At 42.3% G+C, this 21952-nt stretch overlaps 1 protein-coding gene across 1 annotated transcript in view; it reads right to left on the bottom strand.

Annotated features, from left to right (window-relative positions):
• LOC311055764 (syntaxin-binding protein 4) overlaps positions 1-21952 on the bottom strand; it is a gene marked incomplete at its 5' end in the record, with an annotated part of 229815 nt that overhangs the window by 8089 nt on the left and 199774 nt on the right. Inside the window, 6 exons of the mRNA XM_084072030.1 lie at positions 1809-1925; positions 2328-2528; positions 3025-3090; positions 8134-8226; positions 8890-9017; positions 9930-10026. Coding sequence (XP_083928156.1) covers positions 1809-1925; positions 2328-2528; positions 3025-3090; positions 8134-8226; positions 8890-9017; positions 9930-10026 — 702 coding nt within the window. The remainder of the gene's footprint in view (positions 1-1808; positions 1926-2327; positions 2529-3024; positions 3091-8133; positions 8227-8889; positions 9018-9929; positions 10027-21952) is intronic.

Raw genomic sequence — 21952 nt, 5'->3', positions numbered from 1 at the left:
GCCTGTCGTGCTGAAAGAATCTGATTATTAAAGGTAGGGTAAGTGATTTTCTTTGGTTAAAATAAGTGTTAAATAGCTCTATATTCTGATAATACTCATTGCTATAGAGTGTTTGTTCAGTAAAAGGAGTCTCCTTGTCTCTCCAGCTCTTTATAAAACAGAAAATGCATTTTCGTTTCAGTTTCAGTTTAATTTCCAATTTTATCCAATCAGGATAGAAAACTCAATCAGGATATAGAGAACAAGTGAATCTGGAAGTGATGACACTAAGAAATGAGCAGACAAAATTGGAACTGGAACTCTATAAAAATGAAGCTTAAAAATGGGTACTTTCTCCTGATTGGCTGAGATTTTGACACCTACCGGAAAATGTATTTTCTGTTTATTAAAGAGCTGGAGAGACGGGGAGACTCCTGTTACTGAACAAACACTCTATAGCAATGATTACCATCAGAATATAGTGCTTTAACCTTTTAACAAAATACTTTTTGTTTTAACCCAAAAAATATCACTTACCCTACCTTTAATTATAAAGAGGCGAGATAGATGTAGCCAATGCTAGCTAACCTACCAGCTAGCGGGTATTCATAATCATCTCCTCATCTCCTTTAATAACAAATCTATTACTGATTCAGAGGGTGTAACGTTGTCGTTGTCGTTGTGGTGTAGACTTTGCCATCTGCTTGAGTTAGAACAATTTTGAAAACCCATTAAGACCTGAGGCCGATTCTACAAATGCCTTCTAAGTTAGTAGTTCTCAAACGTGTTTGTGCCAAGGACCACATGATATGTATTCGGCCACGGACCCCCATCAAAAATATCAGAATAATATCAAAAATAGCAGATGTAAAAGCTTGTAGATCTGCTATTTTTGAGAACAACTGCTCTAAACCACTGTTCTAAATCCCAAGAGCTTTCTGTAAAACGCATGTTGCTATGAATCTAAAATGACACAGATGCTTTCCCGGTCGTAATGGGTTAAAACGACACGTTGTGACCTTGTAGAAGTGTAATTTCCTGTGCACCACACAGCTCACAGGCACATATAAATCAGGCATTGCAGAGTGGAGATACTTAGTCAATCCATATTCTCTGTTTAGGGTCAAATACAAATGGAGTCAACTTTTTGTCTTGAGTCTTGTTTTCTCTGACTTTGTAAACATAGATGTGTTTGGACTCATGATGACTCATGATGAGTTGCATTGTGTTGTGTTGTTGTGAAGCGGTGCTGATGGGAGCCCCAGCAGGTTGGTGAGCATCACCATAGTTGACACACACCATACTCCATTACAGTCAGTCCACATCAGTGTCGTGAGTTTAGGAGTTGTATGGCCTGGGGGATCAAGAGCCTTACAGTACTCCTTTTGACGTTAAAACGTTTCTTTGGAAAGGGAGGTGATATAACTACAAATTGTCTCAGAACTTTTTTCTCGGAACCCTGTGCACCTCCAGATGTCGCTACTCTCTGAACTATTAGTTCGGAAAATAGGGCTGTGAATCGTGTGAGGTTGTAGATCGGCTATTTTCACAATTTGTGTCTCTTTCTTATATTATTTGACGATTTGATCTTTCTTTTTTTTGTTGAGGTATTAAAAAAGTCTTAAAAGTCCTTAAAGTGTCACTTCACTGTCATCTGGGGACCCCCCAAAATCTTGTTGGGACCCCCTTGGGGATCTCGAGCCACAGGTTGAGAACCACTGGTATAGAGGGACTGAGAGACTGCCATATAGGGTTTAAGTGGTTAAATGTTATATTATACGTATGATATGTTGTATATACAGTATATATATATATATATATACACATACCTGTGCGAAGCCCAGCAGTTTCCTGTTGGAGATTTCCAGGTGTTTGCGGCTCAGCTCAGATCGTCTCAGCTGGCTGTCGATGTTCATCAGCCTCCTGTTCAGCTCCGCTACATCTCCCTGAAACACAATAACACCTTCATAAACATTTCCCTGAAACACAATAACACCTTCATAAACATCTCCCTGAAACACATTAACACCTTCATAAACATCTCCCTGAAACGTTTCATTGAAACAATTACACAGCATGACAGGGTCTATAACCTTGAGAAACAAAGGTCTACAAACCCTCTAACCGAGGGTCTACATATCTAGGTAGCCTCCATGCTACGTGGATGCTCATACCTTGGTCTACAACCTTGAGAGACAAGGGTCTACATACCTTGAGAAACAAAGGTCTAGAACCTTGAGAAACAAGGGTCTACCTACCTTAAGAAACACGGGTCTACAACCTTGAGAAACACAGGTCTACAACCAGAGAAACAAGGGTCTACAACCAGAGAAACAAAGGTCCACAACCTTGGTAGCTTCCATGCTGCGTGGATGCCTCTTGCTGCCAGCCAGCTGGGTCTTCAGGTCGCTGATCTCGGCCTCCAGTAGTTGGACCACCTCCTCGTAGTCCTGCTCAGCACTGTTAGCCCTCCTCTGCACCGCCCCGCCCTCCACCGCCTGCAGACGATTCTTCAAGCGCTGGTTCTCCTCCACCGTCAGGCACGCTCTCTGGAACACGACCAACACAAGGTCAGGATTTAGAGAAAACAATGGTTCCCCAGCTAAATTAGTTAACCACTTAAACTCCACATGGTTGACCGGTGTACCTCTAGTGTATACTATACTAGTGTCTTTTCTGTTATTGTGGGAAGGCTTTCACTGAAAATAGCCGGTCGACATGCGATCATTGCGATGTGAACGTGTTATTTTTGCAAATAGAGTACTCGGTTACTTAGTTACTTTTCTCCTCTCCTCTCCAATCCAAGTGAATGAGGAGCATATTTTGAATTATCAATTTCTAATTGGAGCAATTGTTTTTGATTCCTTGTCCTCCTTTGGAGTTACATCATTGCAAGGTAACTACACAACCCAAACCTCTACCAAAGTGGTCTTGCCCTTTAACCTCTCCTCTCCTCTCCTCTCCTCTCCTCTCCTCTCCTCTCCTCTCCTCTCCTCTCCTCTCCTCTCCTCTCCTCTCCTTCCCTCCCCTCCCCTCTCTCCTCACCTCAGAGGTTTTCTGCAGTTCATCCTCCAGTGTCTTCTTGCTGTGCTCCGTGTCCTTCAGTATGACCTGCAACACAATGGGACAAGGAGGACAGTGACACATTCAGACGGTACAACATTTGTGTTTGTTGAGTTAAGCTGGACAGGAATTTATTTTCGGGAGGCTTGAGATTGGATCGTTGAACCGCTCACGCTAGAGGATAATCATGCCCGAGATTCGCTTACCATCTAGGCTGGGGTCGGGAACGAACCGATGAAGGGCAACCGATGAAGGTTTTCCAGGACAGGGGTGATATGGTCACGCTTCTTGTGTTATAGTCAAATACCTGGCAGCAGCATTTTGCACAAGTTCCAGACGGGAAAGTGATTTCTGAGCTAGACCAGTTTGCATTACAGTAATCTAAGTGGGATGGTACAGTATGAAGGCATGAACAACCTTTTCTAGATCAACAACAGACAGAAAGGACTGATTGTTTACTTAGCTGCCTGCTACCACGTCACTATCATACATTTCTGAATTCAATATGACCTGCAACACAGTGGACAAACCTCAGTGTTGTCAAACAAAGCCAGTGTCTACAATCAGAGTGACACATACTGTATCAATGACAGCTCTTCAGCCGTTAAGGGATGATGGAAATCAATTCAGCAACGCAAACCTGCAAGGACTGCATGATGTAGTCTCCAATAGATCAACCTTTATTTAGCCCTCATTTATAACACTGCTGAGCCGATGGCCAAGTTAGAAAATGTACAACCAGACAAAACATCAAATACAATGACATTTTAAATAATATTGTGCTGGTGCTCATGTTTTCAAGAGGCTATTTAAAAACCATCTGACATGTATTGTCGCGACCATATTGTGACATATGTCATACGGCGGTGGCTCTCAAAGTGGGGCCCGGCCGTCCTGGGACCCCCAGGGGTCTTTGAAGGCGTTCCAGGTCGTCCCCAGCCAAATGATTGATAGTTAAGAACCAAATGGACCAGTTACAGACCCTGTATGGGTCTCTAACTCTACAGTAAGAGTGTACAAATGGAACCATTTTGGTTCCATTTGTGTTGTCTATGTGTTGGTGCCTGTGTCTTAGTGAGTGGGCGTGTGTGTGGGCATAGGCTTGGCTCCAGCTCCCAGCTTGGCACACCTGTTACCAGTTCCCTCATCTACCTCACCTGCCATCAGCTCATCACTTCCACAGTCTATAAATGGTCTTCTCTCACAACTGTGCCAGTTTGTTTCACAACCTCACATGTGTGGGTAACGCTTTGCCAGCAACTGTATTTAGTCCTAGTTATTCCTAGTGCCTTAGTTAGTGTTTCTTGAAACCTGTATTTTGTACTCCTCGTGACTCACTCCTTTCTCTTTTCTACAGTGACCATACTCACCTGCCTTGCCTGCCTGCCTGCCACCAACCTCCGCCTGCTCCTCTCGACCACTCCAAACAAACCAACACAACCAACCTCCCCAATTCCTCCTTCCCTTGGACTTTAACTTTGTGTTGTTTCTGCATTTGGGTCTGCCAGCTGTAGTAATGGTGACAGAATTATGCCACAGTGTAGACTGGGGATCCCAGAGATCAAAATGGTATCCAACCGGGGGTCCTTGAAATTAACCCATTTTGGGGCGGGAACCCCTATTTGTAACTATACCTTTCAGGACGGGAACCCCTTTTGGGGTTCTTGCTGCTATGTACAGTATATATAGCAACATACATTTGTTGTAATTTTTTAATAAATATTTGAAGTTTTTCAGAAAACTTTGGTCAGGATTTAGAGGGCGTTTTTAGAATCGGCCTCAGGTCTAATTGGGTTAACGATGGTTGAGAATCACTGCTATAGCCGTAAAACAATATTCTCTTATGGGGGTAGCTGGCATATATTTTCAAATGCACACACAACACCTGTTGTGTCACATTACAAATGGGTGCAGTGCCACTTAGCGCCCAGCGAAAAGCGCAACCCGTATCGTCCCCCTGACGCAATGGTTAAATTCACACCTTGCCCCTGCGTTGTCTAGATACCAAATTATATTTTGCACACATTGGCTGTGTTGGTCCACTTCCTGTTTAGCGTTTTCCTGAAAACAGCTGTATGTATCTTGAGTTGCCTTTTTTTGCCCTGCATTTCGCCAGACATGCTATTTTCAACATGCTGTTACAAGGCAAGAGGCGTCGCGGTTGGATAGTTTTTTCTCTGGGCAACGCACACTAATACCGTTTGTGTTTATAAACGGTCAGATGATCGATCATAATGGATATACATTTTCTGTGACCAGTTGAAAAGGTAAAAAAAAAACTAAAATCGCTGGCAGTGGGCTAACACACAGTGAATGAGTTAACTCTGACAGTATACAAATGGAACCAAATGGACCTTAACAGGTCCATTTGGTTCCATTTGTATACTGTTAGTGTTATAGGCTTGTAAGGGTACATTTTAGAACCCCCTCAAGGAACCCTGAGGGTCCCTGAACCCCACTTTGAGAACCCCTTATGTAGACGGATATGTTACGGATATAAACCCAATGCACTCTCAAAATAGTAATATACGGAAACATCTGTGCTGGGATTGGTTAAGACCAGCTCAGGGCTGATACCACTGCTTGTTTTAAGACCAACAACAGCCATTAGAATACAGATGAGCCCAGCACATTATAGAGTGTGGGTACTGGGCGTGAAAATGGCAACTGTGCTGATTGCGAACATCTGCAGCAATTGTAATTGTGCTGTACCTTCAGTGCCGGTTGTGAAATAAGGCCCTCAGAGTTAAATTAATACATTTTACAGTGTACTTGTCCAAGGCTAACATTAGTAACATAGAGATGTTGGGTTATCTTCTGTATTATAGTCTAGAACAGTGGTTCCCAAACTATTTAGCTCAAGACGCAAAAGAGAAATGCCTGTGACACAAACTAGTGAAAATAGCAGATCTACGTGTGAGCTTGCACATATGCCATTTTCAATACTTCTTAAACGTTTTCTATATAATTCAGGGAATTTCTTTGATTATTTTATTTTATTTTATTTATGAAATCATTTTTGAAAAAATGTTTGAATTAGTTTTGAACTCGTGAATTTTGTGAAAATTCTTAGAAAATGATTTAGAATAATAATAATTAATAACAAGATTAAGAAACAAAAACTTAAAGGGATATTTACTAGCGACCCATAAAAATTGGTCGCTGTTTGGGAAACGGTGGTGTAGAACAGTTGTCTTCAACAATTATCTTTTTAGCTGAGAGAAAGAGAGAGAGATAAAGCAGGAACCCCCCACTACATATTGTATACAATTGTGTTGCAGATTAAACGTTTTCAGATAGCTTCATAGACTTGTTTGACAGCGCTACCATAATTTTGTTTGTTTTTATTGGTTAACGTTATATTTTCTGCTAATATGTTGAATTTATGTTAATGTGTTTTTTCAGACATCTCAATACGTAATACATTTGACCTTCAACTGTGTATTTGATTTGCTCTTTTTTCCCCTCTGACACAGTGTTCTTATGGTTATACTGTAAATGGCAAAATGCATTAAAAATGGCTACATCTATTGAAATGGCGTTCGCACAATTGCTGTCCTAAAATGTTGATAATGACCTTTATGATAATGATCTTTATTTAAACAGCACCTTTTATACATAGAACGCAACTCAAAGTGGAAAGCATAAAGAAACAAATGTCTTTGCAAGTATGGTAATATAAACGTGTGTGTGTGTGTGTGTGTGTGTGTGTGTGTGTGTGTGCGCATGCGTGCAATGCGTGCGTGCGTCCGTGTGTTACGTCAGAGCACACGGACCGTGGCACAACAGAATAAGTTTGTGATTTATGAAGGAGAATATTGGTTGCTGGGTGACAGGATGGAAAAAGCTATTATCATTGCCATGATAGAAAATAATGTTTCTAGAGGTGTGTGGGGGGGGGGGGGTTGATTCATGTAAAAATCGCAATTCTACGAATAATAGCCAATCTACAGGCGCTTGGGGGGTGCAGTGGCAAATTTATCTGGAGGCTGGGGGTTCTGTAGGACAAGGGTTCCCAAACTTTTCAGGCCGCGACCCCCCAAAATAATAATATTTGAACTGGGGACGCCCCTCCCTGACAAGCACATGGAATTGTAGGCATTCCATTTAGTTTGACTCAGTTCCACAGATAGGCCTAAACATTGAAAACGGCCGAACAACGCCTCACACTGCGAGGCGTTGTGAGCTAGTTTCGGCCTGCGACACCTCCGCGCGACAGAGCATGAATTAGGCATTAGTTAGCTACCGCAAAATGGACAACAAAGAAAACACAACATACCAAAAAATACAGACAAACTGTTTGGTGTCCAAAGTCTGGTTCAAGTTGCTCATGGCTCATATTATGTCCCGAAAAACCCATCGTATTATCTCTTCCTCCTCAAAAATCATCATAAACTCTGCCATTGTCTTATGTTCCCCACATGATTTCACTTTTAAGACTCTGGTGTGTGTGGCTCCATTAAAACTTTGAGGAAAATTATTTCTAAAGACCTTCCAGCGAGGCATAAAGTGCAGCTTCAGCAGCTTAGGGCCAAACACTCAGAGATCAAAGGGTTATCCCATAGAAACATCCTGAGGAAATCCTCATGGTGATGCGGTGGAACTGACTGTTCTCAAGGCATCCTCAGATGAGAATTAAAGGGCAGCCGTAGCCCTGCTGTAAGTAGCTTTATATAACCAGGCACTGGATGATAAGAATGCACTCAGGGCTGCTCCAATGAAATGGTACAAATCATCTCTGTCGGGTGGAAACCTAGTATGTCCAAAACTGTTAATTTTCAGGAAATGTAAAAAATTAAAAAAACAATATAGATCCAATGTAGCTATTATTTTGTCACAAGCTCTTGTTAATACTTTTCATTGGTTCAATATTCATGAAAAAAACGTAACCACTTTCAAGCAAATATAGCAGATTTACAAGCAGACCTTGTAGATATGCTATTTTTGCACAACGAAGTAGGGCATTCATTTACGAAAAAGCCCCCCCCCCCAAAAAAAAGGTTAAATTCGGAGATACAAGGTTTCGGCCTGACAGTGACGAAATGCAGTGTGGGTGTGTGTGCGTGTGTGAGTGTGTGTGTGTGGGATGACCTTGAGCTGTTTCATTTGAGTCTGTAGTTGCTTCACCTCCGTCTGGAACTGCTCCAACTCCTCACTGCTGTAACTGCTCTCTGACTCATATGTCTACACACACACACACACACACACACACACACACACACACACACACACACACACACACACACACACACACACACACACACACACACACACACACACACACACACACACACACACACACACACACACACACACACACACACACACACACAGTAATATCATTTGTGGGAGAAGTTGATGATAAACTGACTTTGATGTGATTTGATCATAACAAAAAATAATCAATAATCAAATGTTATTAAATGTTCTTTCTTTCTTTCTTTCTTTCTTTTTGCGAAAATAGCCAATATGCACACTCTCATCTTGTTAATAATTGTCTCCGCCAGGAGACTATGTTTTCATTCTCGTCCTTCCGTGTGTCCACCAAGCTAACATTGGTCAAGCTTCACGTGACACGTGACAATATGTTGAAACGGTGTGCTTTGATTGGCTAGCGAGACGCATGATGAAATAGAGATCAATAAATAGGTGTGTCACTTCAAAAGATCATTTATATATTTTGAAGTGAGGTAAGACAAGATTAATCAGGAACAGTACTGGCGGAGACCTGTGCTCTGAGGAGCACATTTTCTAGTTATAATAATAATACAAAATCTATTAGAAAGTTTTAGTAAAACATAAAAAAATACAAATAAAAGGGAAAAAACATCGGCATGAGTTGCTTACAGGGGAGTGGAAGGCAGATGTGTCCATCAAACTGGCTGCTTCGTGATAGGAGAACATGAAGGGACTCTGAGAAAGTCCCGCCTCCTCCAGATTATCTTGGAAAACATTACGGGTTGCCTCCACGAAGTCTGAACACAAACAAACAAACAAACAGACAGACAGACAGACAGACAGACAGACAGACAGACAGTCAGACAGACAGACAGACAGACAGACAGACAGACAGACAGACAGACAGACAGACAGACAGACAGACAGACAGACAGACAACATTAACAACACCGTTTCCATAGAAAAGCATTGTCAACACAACATATTAATACGCAAACAACATTAAATGGGACCTTAGGTTTTTCTTTTTCATTATTTTTTCTTCAATTTGAGCCCTTTTTTAAAATAATTTTGGTCACGAATTTGAAAGGTAGGTGTAAACATTGTTGGAACCGGCTCATTTGATAGGTAGGCTCTATGCACAGCAGTCACATTGGACAATAATTGGGCCTCTTCCTTACTTCCTTCACAGGTGTTACCAATGATATGCCCCCTGACTCTGGTCAAACAGAGTCAAGGGGCTGATACTGTTCATGTTGGCTCACTGCTACACCAGTGGGTCTCAAAGTATGGTCCAGTTACCCTCATGGTTCCTTGAGGGGGTTCCAAATGGCCCCTTACGGGTGTGCATAACTCTGAGTGTACAAAGGGAACCAAATTGGACCCGTATTACGGGACCATGAGGGTCCCTGGACCACACTTTGAGACCCACTAGTATTTCTAGTGAGCCAACATGCACAATATCAGCACCCTGACTCTGTTTGACCAGAATGGAACAGAGCCTTCATTAGTATCATTGGTAACACCTGTGAAGGAAGTCAGAAGAGACCCAATTTTTCTCCAAAATGGCTGCTGTGCATAGAGCCTATTGGTTACACCTGTGAAGGCAGTAAGGAAGAGGCCCAATTTATTTCCTGCTGTGCAATAGAGCCTATTCCGGTGCGTTACAAGTGCGTGCGTGTTTGTGTATGTGCGTGCTATAGACGTGCCTCCGTAGGCCACAGTGCCCTGTGGATCCGTGTTCAGGTTCTGTCTTAACCTCCGCTTCTTCTCCTCTGTGACGTTCAGACCCAGATAGGACAAGGCCTGTGTGAGAGAGAGAGAGAGAGAGAGAGAGAGAGAGAGAGAGAGAGAGAGAGAGAGAGAGAGAGAGAGAGAGAGAGAGAGAGAGAGAGAGAGAGAGAGAGAGAGAGAGAGAGAGAGAGAGAGAGAGAGAGAGAGTCATTAAATGCAGTTCTTCTCAAACATGTATTTGGCTGCAGATGGCCGGCATCTGAAAATAATTTGTGCCAATGATATAGTCGATTTACAAGCTCACAAAGCGTCACATCCCGACGCATTGTGAGCTTCCAGGTCGGTTATTTTCATAATGCATATTAGGGTTACTAGAAGTTCGGCCGGCTGCACCGGCCTCACATCTAGCGCCCACGCCCACGTAGCGTCCACGCCCACGTAGCGCCCACGCCCACGTAGAGACCACTTGGCAGCGCCGATCACTGGCGTAGCGTCATGAGGGCTAGTGGGGCCATGGCCCGGTCAGTGAAGATTTTTCAGGAAAATGAATTCTGCTCCGACAACAATAGACACAGCCGCCGGCCGCCAGTGACGTTACTGAAGTGATACATTGGCTGGCCCATTCACACCTTTTACAAAGCTAAAGCTGCCTACTCCTGCCTATCAATGGTCCAAGTGTGACCTGTAAAGTAGCCTAGCGTAGTCTGTAGGAGACATAAGCATGTCCTAAGAGGAGTCCAAAAGAGAATGGATCCTGGGAGTCATGAATTAAATTACAGAGGTGAGTAAATAACTACATGTGCTCAAGTACTGCACTTTACTGGATATCTATCTATCTATCTATCTATCTATCTATCTATCTATCTGTCTATCTCTCTATCTCTATCTCTATCTATCTCTCTCTCTATATATATATACATATCTAAATGGCGAAATGGCTGGGGGGAAATGGGCAATATATTGTTATTTAATATTGTTATTTTATTATGAGTATTAATAAGTTCTGATGATTAATTATATCATATGATTATAATATTTGATTAAGATATATGATCTTATAATAATCATGGGGCATGTATAATCATTATCTAATAATCAAATAATAATACAATGAGTCATCACATCTTTTCGGTGGCGGGTGTTATACGGAAATGTGTGACCCTGTACAATCTGGTCAAAATGGCGGCCGTTTGTGTGTTGTTGCGCTCGTACACACACACACACACACACACACACACACACACACACACACACACACACACACACACACACACACACACAAGGAATGTGTGTGGAGATGGCGGCTGTTTTTGTGTGTTTGCACAACAGTGCATGTGGACACACGAATGGTGAGTTGGATGCGTCTTTTAATAATCAGAAGACGCACAGTACTGCACACACACAGACACACACACACACACACACGCGCGTTGAAGTAATTTCCGTGTGCGCGCGCACACACACACATCTACAAACGGAGACGGCGTGTAGTGAAATGGGGGCAGAGGTTCTGAATTGGCATCCAGGGAGTGTGTGCACAGTTTCGCTGCGAGCAAGGCAACGATGCGGGAGATTAGCTATCCACAGACGGACGGACAGGGGGTAAAACATACTCTGGCGCCATGCCTTTCGGCCTGGCGGAGACAATGGAAAAGCTAAAGTAAAGTAAAAGACCATTACTGCAACAAAAGTAGTCAACAAACTATACTATAAAACATTGGGCACATTGTCAAATAATATAAGAAAGAGGCAAACATGTTGAAAATAGCCGATCTGCAAGCTCACAACGCCTCTCAACGTGAGGGTTGTGAGCTTGTAGATCTGCTATTTTCACAATATTGACTTGTGGAACGGAGTCAAACAAAATGGGGGGGTCCCCAGTTCAAATATGATGTAGGGGGGGGGGGGGGCGGGGGATAGCCACTGCCCTAGTCGGACCGAAATTATCTGAAATTACAACATAATGCAGCCTAAACGTGCGGTCCTGCCATTACGTTACATACCACAACATACATCATCTACAATGGACTAACGGAGCAGCAATAATAACATTCACCACACGAATATTGTTGACAAAGTGATTGCACAGCCGCTGCAGGTATGACAACCACGTTAGCGTTAGCTACATGGCAACTATCACAGCGCCCTGTCTGTCGTTGCTGCGACTGACTGATGGCTACAGCCATAGATATATGTAAACACTACAGCAAGCTCTCTGCGATGCCATTGTCTGGAAACTGCTCTTAGCGTGACAGGACCAATGAGAGTGAGCGCTTTCGTTGTTGCTAAGATACGGTGCCTGGCACACGGCGTCTCTACCCCATAGCTTGTAGATCTCTCACACATGATTGGCGTAGGCTGCGTTGCCAGGTCTGACTTTGTGTCTAAGCAATGGTCGGCTTATTTTTGCGCGCCTTTGGGCTCGTTCGCATAGTGCGCACGGCAGCGCTTGTTTAGCGTACGTCAGCGCGACGTGGCAACGGACGTGGCAACGTGAAAGGGTGGTCACTTATGATTGGCTGGTGAAAAGAAACACCCGGACGTGAATTTTGAGGTGGCGAAGTGATTTGCATAAGTATTGGAGCATAATGCGTTTGATATTAATTGTACATCCTGCAAGTACAGTGATGGGATGCGAAGCAGCTGGTTTGACAGGCAGAATATTGAGGAATTTTGGGGGAAAATGTGGAGTTAGTTGGGCCATGTGTCTGCTTGGCCATTGAGGCGATACACTCGTGTACACTCCATGACTGTGGCCGTCAATTATGGTAGCAAGATTGTGGGTGAACAGATGTTGACGCTAGTTTAGCTTAACCCATTAAGACCTGGAACTTTGTCATTTTTAGATTTGAGCTAAAAAGCATTATTTTACACTTTGGGCTATTAAAAAATAGCAGATATACAAGCTCGTATAGTGCGGCACCGACCCCACTTTGAGAACCACTGATTTAATGTGACAGGACTGTCCCTCACCTGCTCCTCTGCTGCTGTAATGCTGCTACAAGGACAACAGCGTGGATGCCCACAATGCGTTGCATTGTGGGCTTTAGATCAGCACATTTTTTTTAGGCTCATGGTTAAAAATCATTTCTTTTTAATGGCACTAATAAAAACACTTCAAATGTTGATGTCCTCACAAGTATAGTAATTACAAACCTTGCTCTGTGCGTGTGTGTGTGTGTGTGTGTGTGTGTGTGTGTGTGTGTGTGTGTGTGTGTGTGTGTGTGTGTGTGTGTGTGTGTGTGTGTGTGTGTGTGCGTGTGCGTCTGCGTCTGCCACTATAATACTGTGCTACAAGGACAAGGCTGTCCACCCCTGCCTCCTTGCAGTCCCGTCTATCACTGCAATGTGCTTCATTCTGCACATTCAGGCCCGTTCAGGCGGCGCCTGTCAGCGGAGAATGTTGAATGGGAGGAGTAGGAGCTACGCCCTCCCGGTGGGGGCTCCTCACTGGCAGGTGGAGCCAGTAGGGTATCACAGCAGTGGCAAGTGTGAGGAATTCATAGGCTTAAGCACCATTCACATGATAACTATAACTATAAGGACAATTACGTGAGCATCCAACATGGATACGTTCTGTAAACCAGTGTTAGTTTTGCCGACTAAAACTATGACGTAAAATGTCCGTCGACTACCTTTTTTCACTGACAAAAACGAAACAAAAACAAAATAAAAATGATGACTAAAACTATGACTGAATAGATTGTTAATTTTGTCAACCAATAAAAACCGGTAGACTAAATGTGGGGTGTGACTAGTGGAGAAGAGATTCAGTAGAACTAAAACAAATCATTTTATGCTTGGCTGTGTGTGGGTGTCGCACTCTGAAAATAGCCCATCTACAGTCTGTAACGCGTTGTGAGCTTGTAGATCGGCTATTTTTGGCACACACAGGTATAAATCAGGCATTACGACGGTATCATAACCCGACATTTATTTTTTTTGTCGACTAAATCAACTGCCGATTAAGTCGACTAAAATCTTATAATATAATAGTCAACTAAAACTAGATTAAAAGTGAAACATTTCAAGCAACTAAAATGTGACTAAAACAAAATGGAATTTTATCCAAAAGACCATGACTAAAATATAATTATCTGTAATGATACATCACTATTAAATAATGCGCAATTCTACTTTGTTTGGTTAGAGGTTTGGTTTTCTGTATAGTAGTTATCTTGCCATGATGTAACTACACATATTGGTGAGTTGTCTTCAATAATTACTTAAATTAAATGTACAGTATATTCTCCTCATTGAATTTACATAATGTGTGTCGACACGGTCAAATACAATGTGCTATTTAGATACATCTGACTTGACACGCCACTTTTCTCTACTGCTGTATAAGCCCTAAGGAGGATACCCCCCCCCCCCAAAAAAAAAAACACTGACAACCAAGGCATGGATGCGTGTGTAATGATACTGTATAACAGATCCATTAAAAAACAAAATCACTTTTGACCGCAACAAATTGCTTAACCCATTAAGACCGGGAACGCATATACTGTAATTATTATAATTGTTTAGCTATAACCATTATTTTATACTTTTGGCTATTCAAAAATAGCAGATTTTATACCAGATCTGCTATTTGTTGAAAAATTATGAAAAATGGGGGATTCAACAAATGTCTTCTAAATCCTAACAGTTAAAAAAATATATATATATACGTTGCTATAATCAGTGGTTCTCAAACTTTGGACCCCCATCTCAAAATATGTTGTTCCAGGGATCCCCCAGGAGCAAAGATTTGAGTAAAAAATGTCCGCTTTAAAAATATATATATATTCAAAGGTTTGCACAAATGTTCACGATTTAAAAGAAAATGGCAGATCTACAAGCTCATAGCACGGCACATGAGCTTGTAGATCTACTGTAGGGCGTAGGGCGTTGTGGGCATCACTTCCTGTCAATTTGATCCAATCAAATCCAATCAAATCCAATGACATCCAATCCAATCGACAGGAAGTGATGCCCACAACCCCTAGGAAACTTGTGGATAAATATTTTTTTTAATCTTTATATATATATAGACTGGTTTCCTGTTAGTAAATATGAGAGGAATATGACCGCGCAGCTGCGGGGGGAAGCCTATAGGGTGCGTTTGGAAATTACGCACCGGAGCACACTCGCCTATTAGTTTGTATTGGCCAGTGCGCTCACTGCCGCTCAGGGCTGTATTTTCGAACGCGCCTTTCCCCCAGGCATGCGCAGATTGCGCATTCTGCTCTGTGATGACGTCGCGCGGAAATCCGTCTATAGTTTTAATTATTTTGAATGTTCTAAATATCAATATAGCAATTCATTGGTATTACAAAAAAAGAAAATGTACTTTGCAATTTGTGAATTTTTGAATTTGAATTTGTGAATTGTGAATTTTGAATACTTGCATACTAGTATTGACTGGAGTATAATTCTTCTCCATGTCCTCCATTGCACATTTTACACACAGCAGGTTTGCATCATCAATGCGGAGGTGCTATAGCTCGACTAAAGCGCTTACGCGCATATTAATCTAAGCTCAATTTATGTGCCCCAAGTTATCGATCCCGCTTTTCTTCCCATAATAACTTGCGTTGCGCTTTTGTGCAGTGAAAGCCATAGCAGAGTTCATTTACACGCTGAGAGTGTAGGAAACTGACCTGAATGGGTCAGAACCCAGTAGAGGACACTGCCTAAGTACATCTACTTGAGTACTGTACTTAACCCATTACAACCCGGGAAAGCATCTGTGCATCTTTTTTAAATCGTGAACATTTGTGCCAATCTTTGAATACATATTTTTTTAAAGCGAACATTTATAACTCAAATCACTGCAACGAATGAGTTAAATACTTTTTTTTGCACATGCATTGCATCAATTTCATAGGGCTGGACCCAAGGAAGGTTTTGAAAGGAAAAGACGCCAACGTCATTTTCTCTATCATGCAATTCCAGCCGTCAGATTCGTCGCACTGGGTGGCAGACTCACAGCGGAAGTCGGTGAAATAACATTGGTGTCTATGAGAGCCGGCTGGACAGCTTATGAACAGGAAAATAAAAGAAGACATATCGCACATTGTTTTCTGCTGTGTTGCTTTTCGATGTGTACACTGTATAATTTTATAGAGGTATCTAAAGAGCACAAAGTATGTTTCTGTGGGTTTCTTCTCCATCCACAGCAATGTATTTCATCAAACGTCAGGTGCAAGGTTTGCCATCCATGAGTGGCAAACCTTGAGGGCGGACTGCACGACTGCACGACTATCTAACACCAGTGGCGCAGCCAGAACGCTAGTATAGGCTGGGCCTAGGCAGGAGCGGGTGGGCACACACGCGTGCGTGCGTCCCCGACCCGTGCGCATGCGTGAAAATGTGCGGTTATTGTGCGGTTATTGTGCGGTTATTGGGCGGTTATTGGGCGCTTTTTTTGTTACTTTATTTTGGTTTTAGGGTTAGGGTTAGGGTTGGGTCAGGGTTATGTTATTTAATTCTTATTTTTGCCTGATTTTACCGATTTTTTATCAAAAAAAATAATGAATTATAAAAAATAAAAATTCCCCCATTTTTTTTATTTTTTTTTTTCAAAATCGATTGGGTGGGCCAGCTTTCTATGTGGGTGGGCCACGGCCCACCCAGGCCCACCCATGGCTGCGCCCCTGTCTAACACCTTCCTTGGCTGGACCAAACATGGACAAATTACATCATCAACTTGCGACGGGCATTGCCCCACTTGAGTAAAAGATGAACTGTTTCTAAAATAAATAAAATATTTAGGTGTTTTTAATGTTACATTTTAGGTATAGAGGACAATTATAATGTATTAAGGCATATATATTTGGCTTAATAGCCAGGGTTCCTTTTAAAAGAAAAGATTGAGTCGGCTGAATTTCCCTCCAGGGGATGAATAAAGGTTCATGTCAACTTAATTAGTAAAGTGAGTTGAGCAACGAGAGCAAGGCTGGGGCACATTTTACACAATATGGATTATCATTATTTCCATGATATCACCATACCTGCCTGTCTGTCTGTCTGTCTGTCTGTCTGTCTGTCTGTCTCTCTCTGTTTTTCTATTGTGGTGGAAAATAAATTACCGTCGTTGTAGGGTGGAAACCTTATAAGGCCAAAAATGTTACTTTCAGTAAACAAAACAAAACAGAACATTGTGTTCCAATGGTGTGTTAATACGTTTCATTGGTTTAATATTTGTAAAACCCACCAACAAACTTATAGGTAGGGTAAGTGAGATTTTTGTTGAAAGGCAAAAGCTCTATATTGTGATAGTAATCATTGCTATATCGAGTGTTTGTTCAGTAACAAGGGTCTCCCTGTCTCTCCAGCCCTTTAATAAACAGAAAATACATTTTCAGGTGGGTTGCAAATTGTCAACCAATCAGGAGAGAGTATCCATTTATCAGCTTCAATTTCATAGTGTTCCAGTTAATTTTGTCTGCTCATTTCTCTGTGTCATCACTTCCAATTGCATTTGTCTATCCTGTATCCTGTGTGAGTTATCTATTCTGATTGGATAAAATTGGTATCCCGACCTGAAAATGCATTTTTCTGTTTAATAAAGAGCTGGAGTGTCCCCTGTTACTGAACAAACACTCTATAGCAATGATTACTAAGAAAATATATAGTAATTTAACACTTATTTTAACAAAGGAATATCCCTTACCCTACCTTCAACCACTTTCACGTTCACTTCGATTATTTTAGAAAATAGTGAAACTAGCCGATCTACAAGCTCACGACACGTTGATGCCGACACGTTATGAGCTGGTATAGATCGTCTTTTAAAAAAAAGTTAAAACGCAGAGATACGAGTTTTCTGCTCCGACAGCGGCGGAGTTACATAACTTCCAATGCAGAGGGGTGAAGCATGATTCAGCCAAAAGGGTTTATTTCAGAGCTTGTCAAGTTGTCAGAGACACAGCAGCAGCGGCAGCAGCAGCAGCCAGCCTCTCTCTGTGCACATCTCTCCTCCACTTCCACACGTCCCAAAAGCCTCTCTTCAGCAATGTCATGCAACTTCTTATGAATTCCTTTCCAAACGCACAGAGGCGGGCCGCTATTTTTCTTGCGTCAGTGAGCCAACCTTAAGCCCCCTATTTATTTATATATATATATATACACACACACTTCGCTATACGGTGAATAGCGAGAACAGCGTGGGACTTAGCATGAATCCAGCTTTTAAGATCATGCATTTTATAAATATTAACTGCTTTAAGCTCAGCATCCATATTCTTGGGGGGGAACGTTAGCCCAAAACAATTGCTGATCTACAAGCTCACAACAAGATTCTTAACAGTACAGATTGTACAGTCAAAAGGGGCTTGTTTCCATACAATACAATACATATCAGGCTCAGAAGCAGGCAAAAGGTATATTTACAGAAAAGGGTGGGGGTGGGGCGCAGGGGGCAGAGGATGCTGGTACCAAGGTGTTCAAAGGTGTTCTAAGCGATTTGGTGTCGATGGAAAAAAGCGGTCCAAGTACAGTTGTAACTCAGGTCCATTTTTACAAAGAATAGAGGGTAAGTGGTTAATGAAAAAATGTAATAAATCCAATAGAAATGATAGTGTTAGGGGCTGTTCTCGACAGAAAGAGTTGTATGAGTGGAGGAGCGCATTGGATATTGTATCATGTCCAGCGCACTCGCACAGACAGTTTACACCTGCGTGTGTGTGTGCGTGCGTGCGTGCGTGCGTGCGTGCGTGCGTGCGTGCGTGCGTGCGTGCGTGCGTGCGTGCGTGCGTGCGTGCGTGCGTGCGTGCGTGCGTGCGTGCGTGCGTACGTGCGTGCGCAAAGGGACTCATAGCAAAGGACATATCAAAATAGCATGCAGCCTCAGTGAGAATGTACAAACATGCCTGTGTCATTCCATCCATGTTTCATCTCTGTGATAACGCAGACATCTTTACATCTTTGACCGCTAATAAACCAGATGTTGCTGTGGTTGATGAAGAGTCCAGGCCAGGGAAGTGTCTGTATTAGAGATAGGATGCACCTTTGACCTTAGCCTAGAGGAAGCCTTTATAGACCACCGAAGTCCTGACGTCACTCGTTCATCCCCAGGTTCGTAAAGTAATTTTGCTATGGAGAATAACATTGGGTCATCATAGAATCGTCTCATATAAGAATTGTGGTCCAAAAATAAACAAACTGTCTCTGCGCCATTGTCAGGGAGGAGGTTCTGTATCGTTTACGATAGTCAGTCACTTATATTTGAAACAGTCTGTTTCTGGCGAAAATGTAACTAATTCGGCGGAAGTAACATTATCGTTTTCTCACCGTCAGTTGATGCTTCATATCCATAAGAGTCAAACCGCCGGGGTCATTTGTTTATTTTTGGAACACAGTTCTTATTTGACGCGATATTAAATACGTCTATGGGATTCAGAATGGGGGTGGAAAACTGCGAACCAGGTAGACAAACAAAGGATGCGTAAATTACGTCAGACTTCGGTGGTCTATGACCAACGTCATAAAATACCAAACACTTCTACATACCATCTCAGAGCTGGGCTATAGGTGCAGACTATTTGCTTTTATATTTGGCAGCCTGGGACATACCCACAGACTGGTTGTTAGAGGGTTTCAACAACTTGTGATGCCCAACAAGGAGGCAAAAAGGCTGGCAAAGTATTATGCTGTCTCTGCTATAATTGGTAGCCGCCACATATTACTTATACCCATAGAGTACTGAGTGACATGCTTATTGTATCATGAAGACATATGCCATGATTTTGTGAATGTAACTTTAACTGGCAGACAGAGGGGGCGGGGCTTAAGTAATTACAGTTCGTCCCTATTGGTGGTTTTAGTCCATGTACAAAATTTGTACTCCGTAGCATGCTGCGAACTTGAGTTATGGCTGTTTAAAGGCCAGCCAATGGGAAGACAGAGGGGGCGGGGCTTCAGCAATTCAAGCTCGTCCCTATTGGTGGTCTAAGTCCACATACCAAATTTGGACTTGGTGGCATGCTGCAAACTGGAGTTATAGCTGTTTAAAATCCCGTGCTCATCCCGTGCTCATACGGGCGGACGGACATAACATACGCGGGGGGTCCCTGGACCCCTCTTTGATAACTTCAGCAATTCATGCTCGTCCCTATTGGTGGTCTAAGTCCACATACCAAATGTGGACTTGGTGGCCTGCTGCAAACTGGAGTTATAGCTGTTTATAATCCCGTGCTCATCCCGTGCTCATACGACCCCTCTTTGATAACCAGTGGCACGTGTGGCCAATGAGAGGAGAGATGGCATAGGCAATCTCCAAGTCTGTGTGTGTGTGTGTGTGTGTGTGTGTGTGTGTGTGTGTGTGTGTGTGTGTGCGTGTGTTTGTATGTGTTGCTTCTTTGCCGTGCTCATCTTGTGCTCATACGGACGGACGGACGGACGGACGGACGGACATACGGACAAAGTCAAGTGTAGAGCGGTTGGCACCGCTAAAAACAGGAGGGGGCCTAATATAGAGCCTTGGAGGACTCCGGTCAACCAAATATATAGCCTACTGTAGGATTTAGGCGGTGAATAAAAGTAAAGTTTGTGTAAGTGTATACTTGAGGGAGTCAGTGATTCCTGAGTCCTTCCTGGGTCAAATCAATCTGCCCTCGACATTAAGATGCACCAGGCCTGAAGAGCCGATCAATGAGAGCTATGTGCACGATCCACCAGGCCTGGCGAGCGGATCAATGAGAGCTACGCATGCGTTCTCTGCACTGCCTTTAACATCTTCTGGTATTAACGTGACTCCATCGCTACGGCAACCTGCCCAACGTGACCAATAAGATCGTCGTCATCTCCAGTTTGCTGACCATTGTCACCAGTGCCAATGGTGGAAGTACTCAGATCATCATAATATATATATATATATATATATATATATATATATATATATATATATATATATATATATATATATATATTTTTTTTTACTAAAGTAAAAGCGTTACCACAATCTAGAGATACTCTTCTACAAAAGGCCCGTATTAAAAATGTTACTTGAGTAAAAGTTCAAAAGTATTGGCATCAAAATATACGTAGGCCTACAGCACCAAAGTAAAAGTACTCAAATTTATCAGGATTTATCAAACAACATCCCTTGCAGGTCAGCTATGTTTGAACAGCCCAAACAGGTTTAGGTTTAGGTTTAGACTAAACCTTTTCTGGATTAGAGCCTGATGGACAGTGGTGTAAAGTAACTAAGTACATTTGCTCAAGTACTGTACTTAAGTAAATAGTTACTTTGTAGATTTTGATTTGAACCAATATATCAGCTCGCCATTTGAAAATAGCCGATCTACAAGCTCACAATGCGTTGCGATGCGATGCATTGTGGACTTTTAGATCTGCTATTTTCAAAAGATTTTTTATACAATTTATACATTTGAAAACTTGTGAAATGGGACATTCTGCTTAATGAGTCCTTTTACTTTTGGTACTTTAAGTGCATTTTGATATCAATACTTTTGTACTTTTACTGAAGTCAGCAGTACTTTTTCCACCACTGCTAATGGACATCTTGAAAGTGTTCGTGGCCCACCCATTCTGCTGCCGTGTTAAGTGGTCAGATGGGTGGACCGCATACTTTTTCAGAGCATGTTAATGTCGAGGATGCATCAATCAATCAATTGTGTTCCTGCTTGGATCAATGGAACTAACGTTGTAGTGTACTTTAAGTTCTTACTTATTTTATTATCAGTATCACAAAGAGTGTGTGTGTGTGTGTGTATGTGTGTCTGTGTGTGCGTGCGTGCGTGCGTGTGTGTGCGCGAATGTAAGGCACATTGCAAAGCACTTTGAAAAAAATGCAGAATTTGCCATTTTTGGCCATGTCATTATAGGCAATAAAAAACATCCCCAATCATCTATTTCCACTAATTGTCTTACGACGAAGCATAGGCGGTTTAAGTGGTCTATTTATTCTTTCATTCATTCTGTGTTAAATATTGCTGTGTGTGTGTGTGTGTGTGTGTGTGTGTGTGTGTGTGTGTGTGTGTGTGTGTGT

The sequence above is a fragment of the Gymnoscopelus microlampas genome (genome assembly GCF_963454915.1).
Source record: "Gymnoscopelus microlampas genome assembly, chromosome: 11".
Lineage (NCBI taxonomy): Eukaryota > Metazoa > Chordata > Actinopteri > Myctophiformes > Myctophidae > Gymnoscopelus > Gymnoscopelus microlampas.
This window is presented reverse-complemented; position numbering and strand designations above follow the sequence as displayed.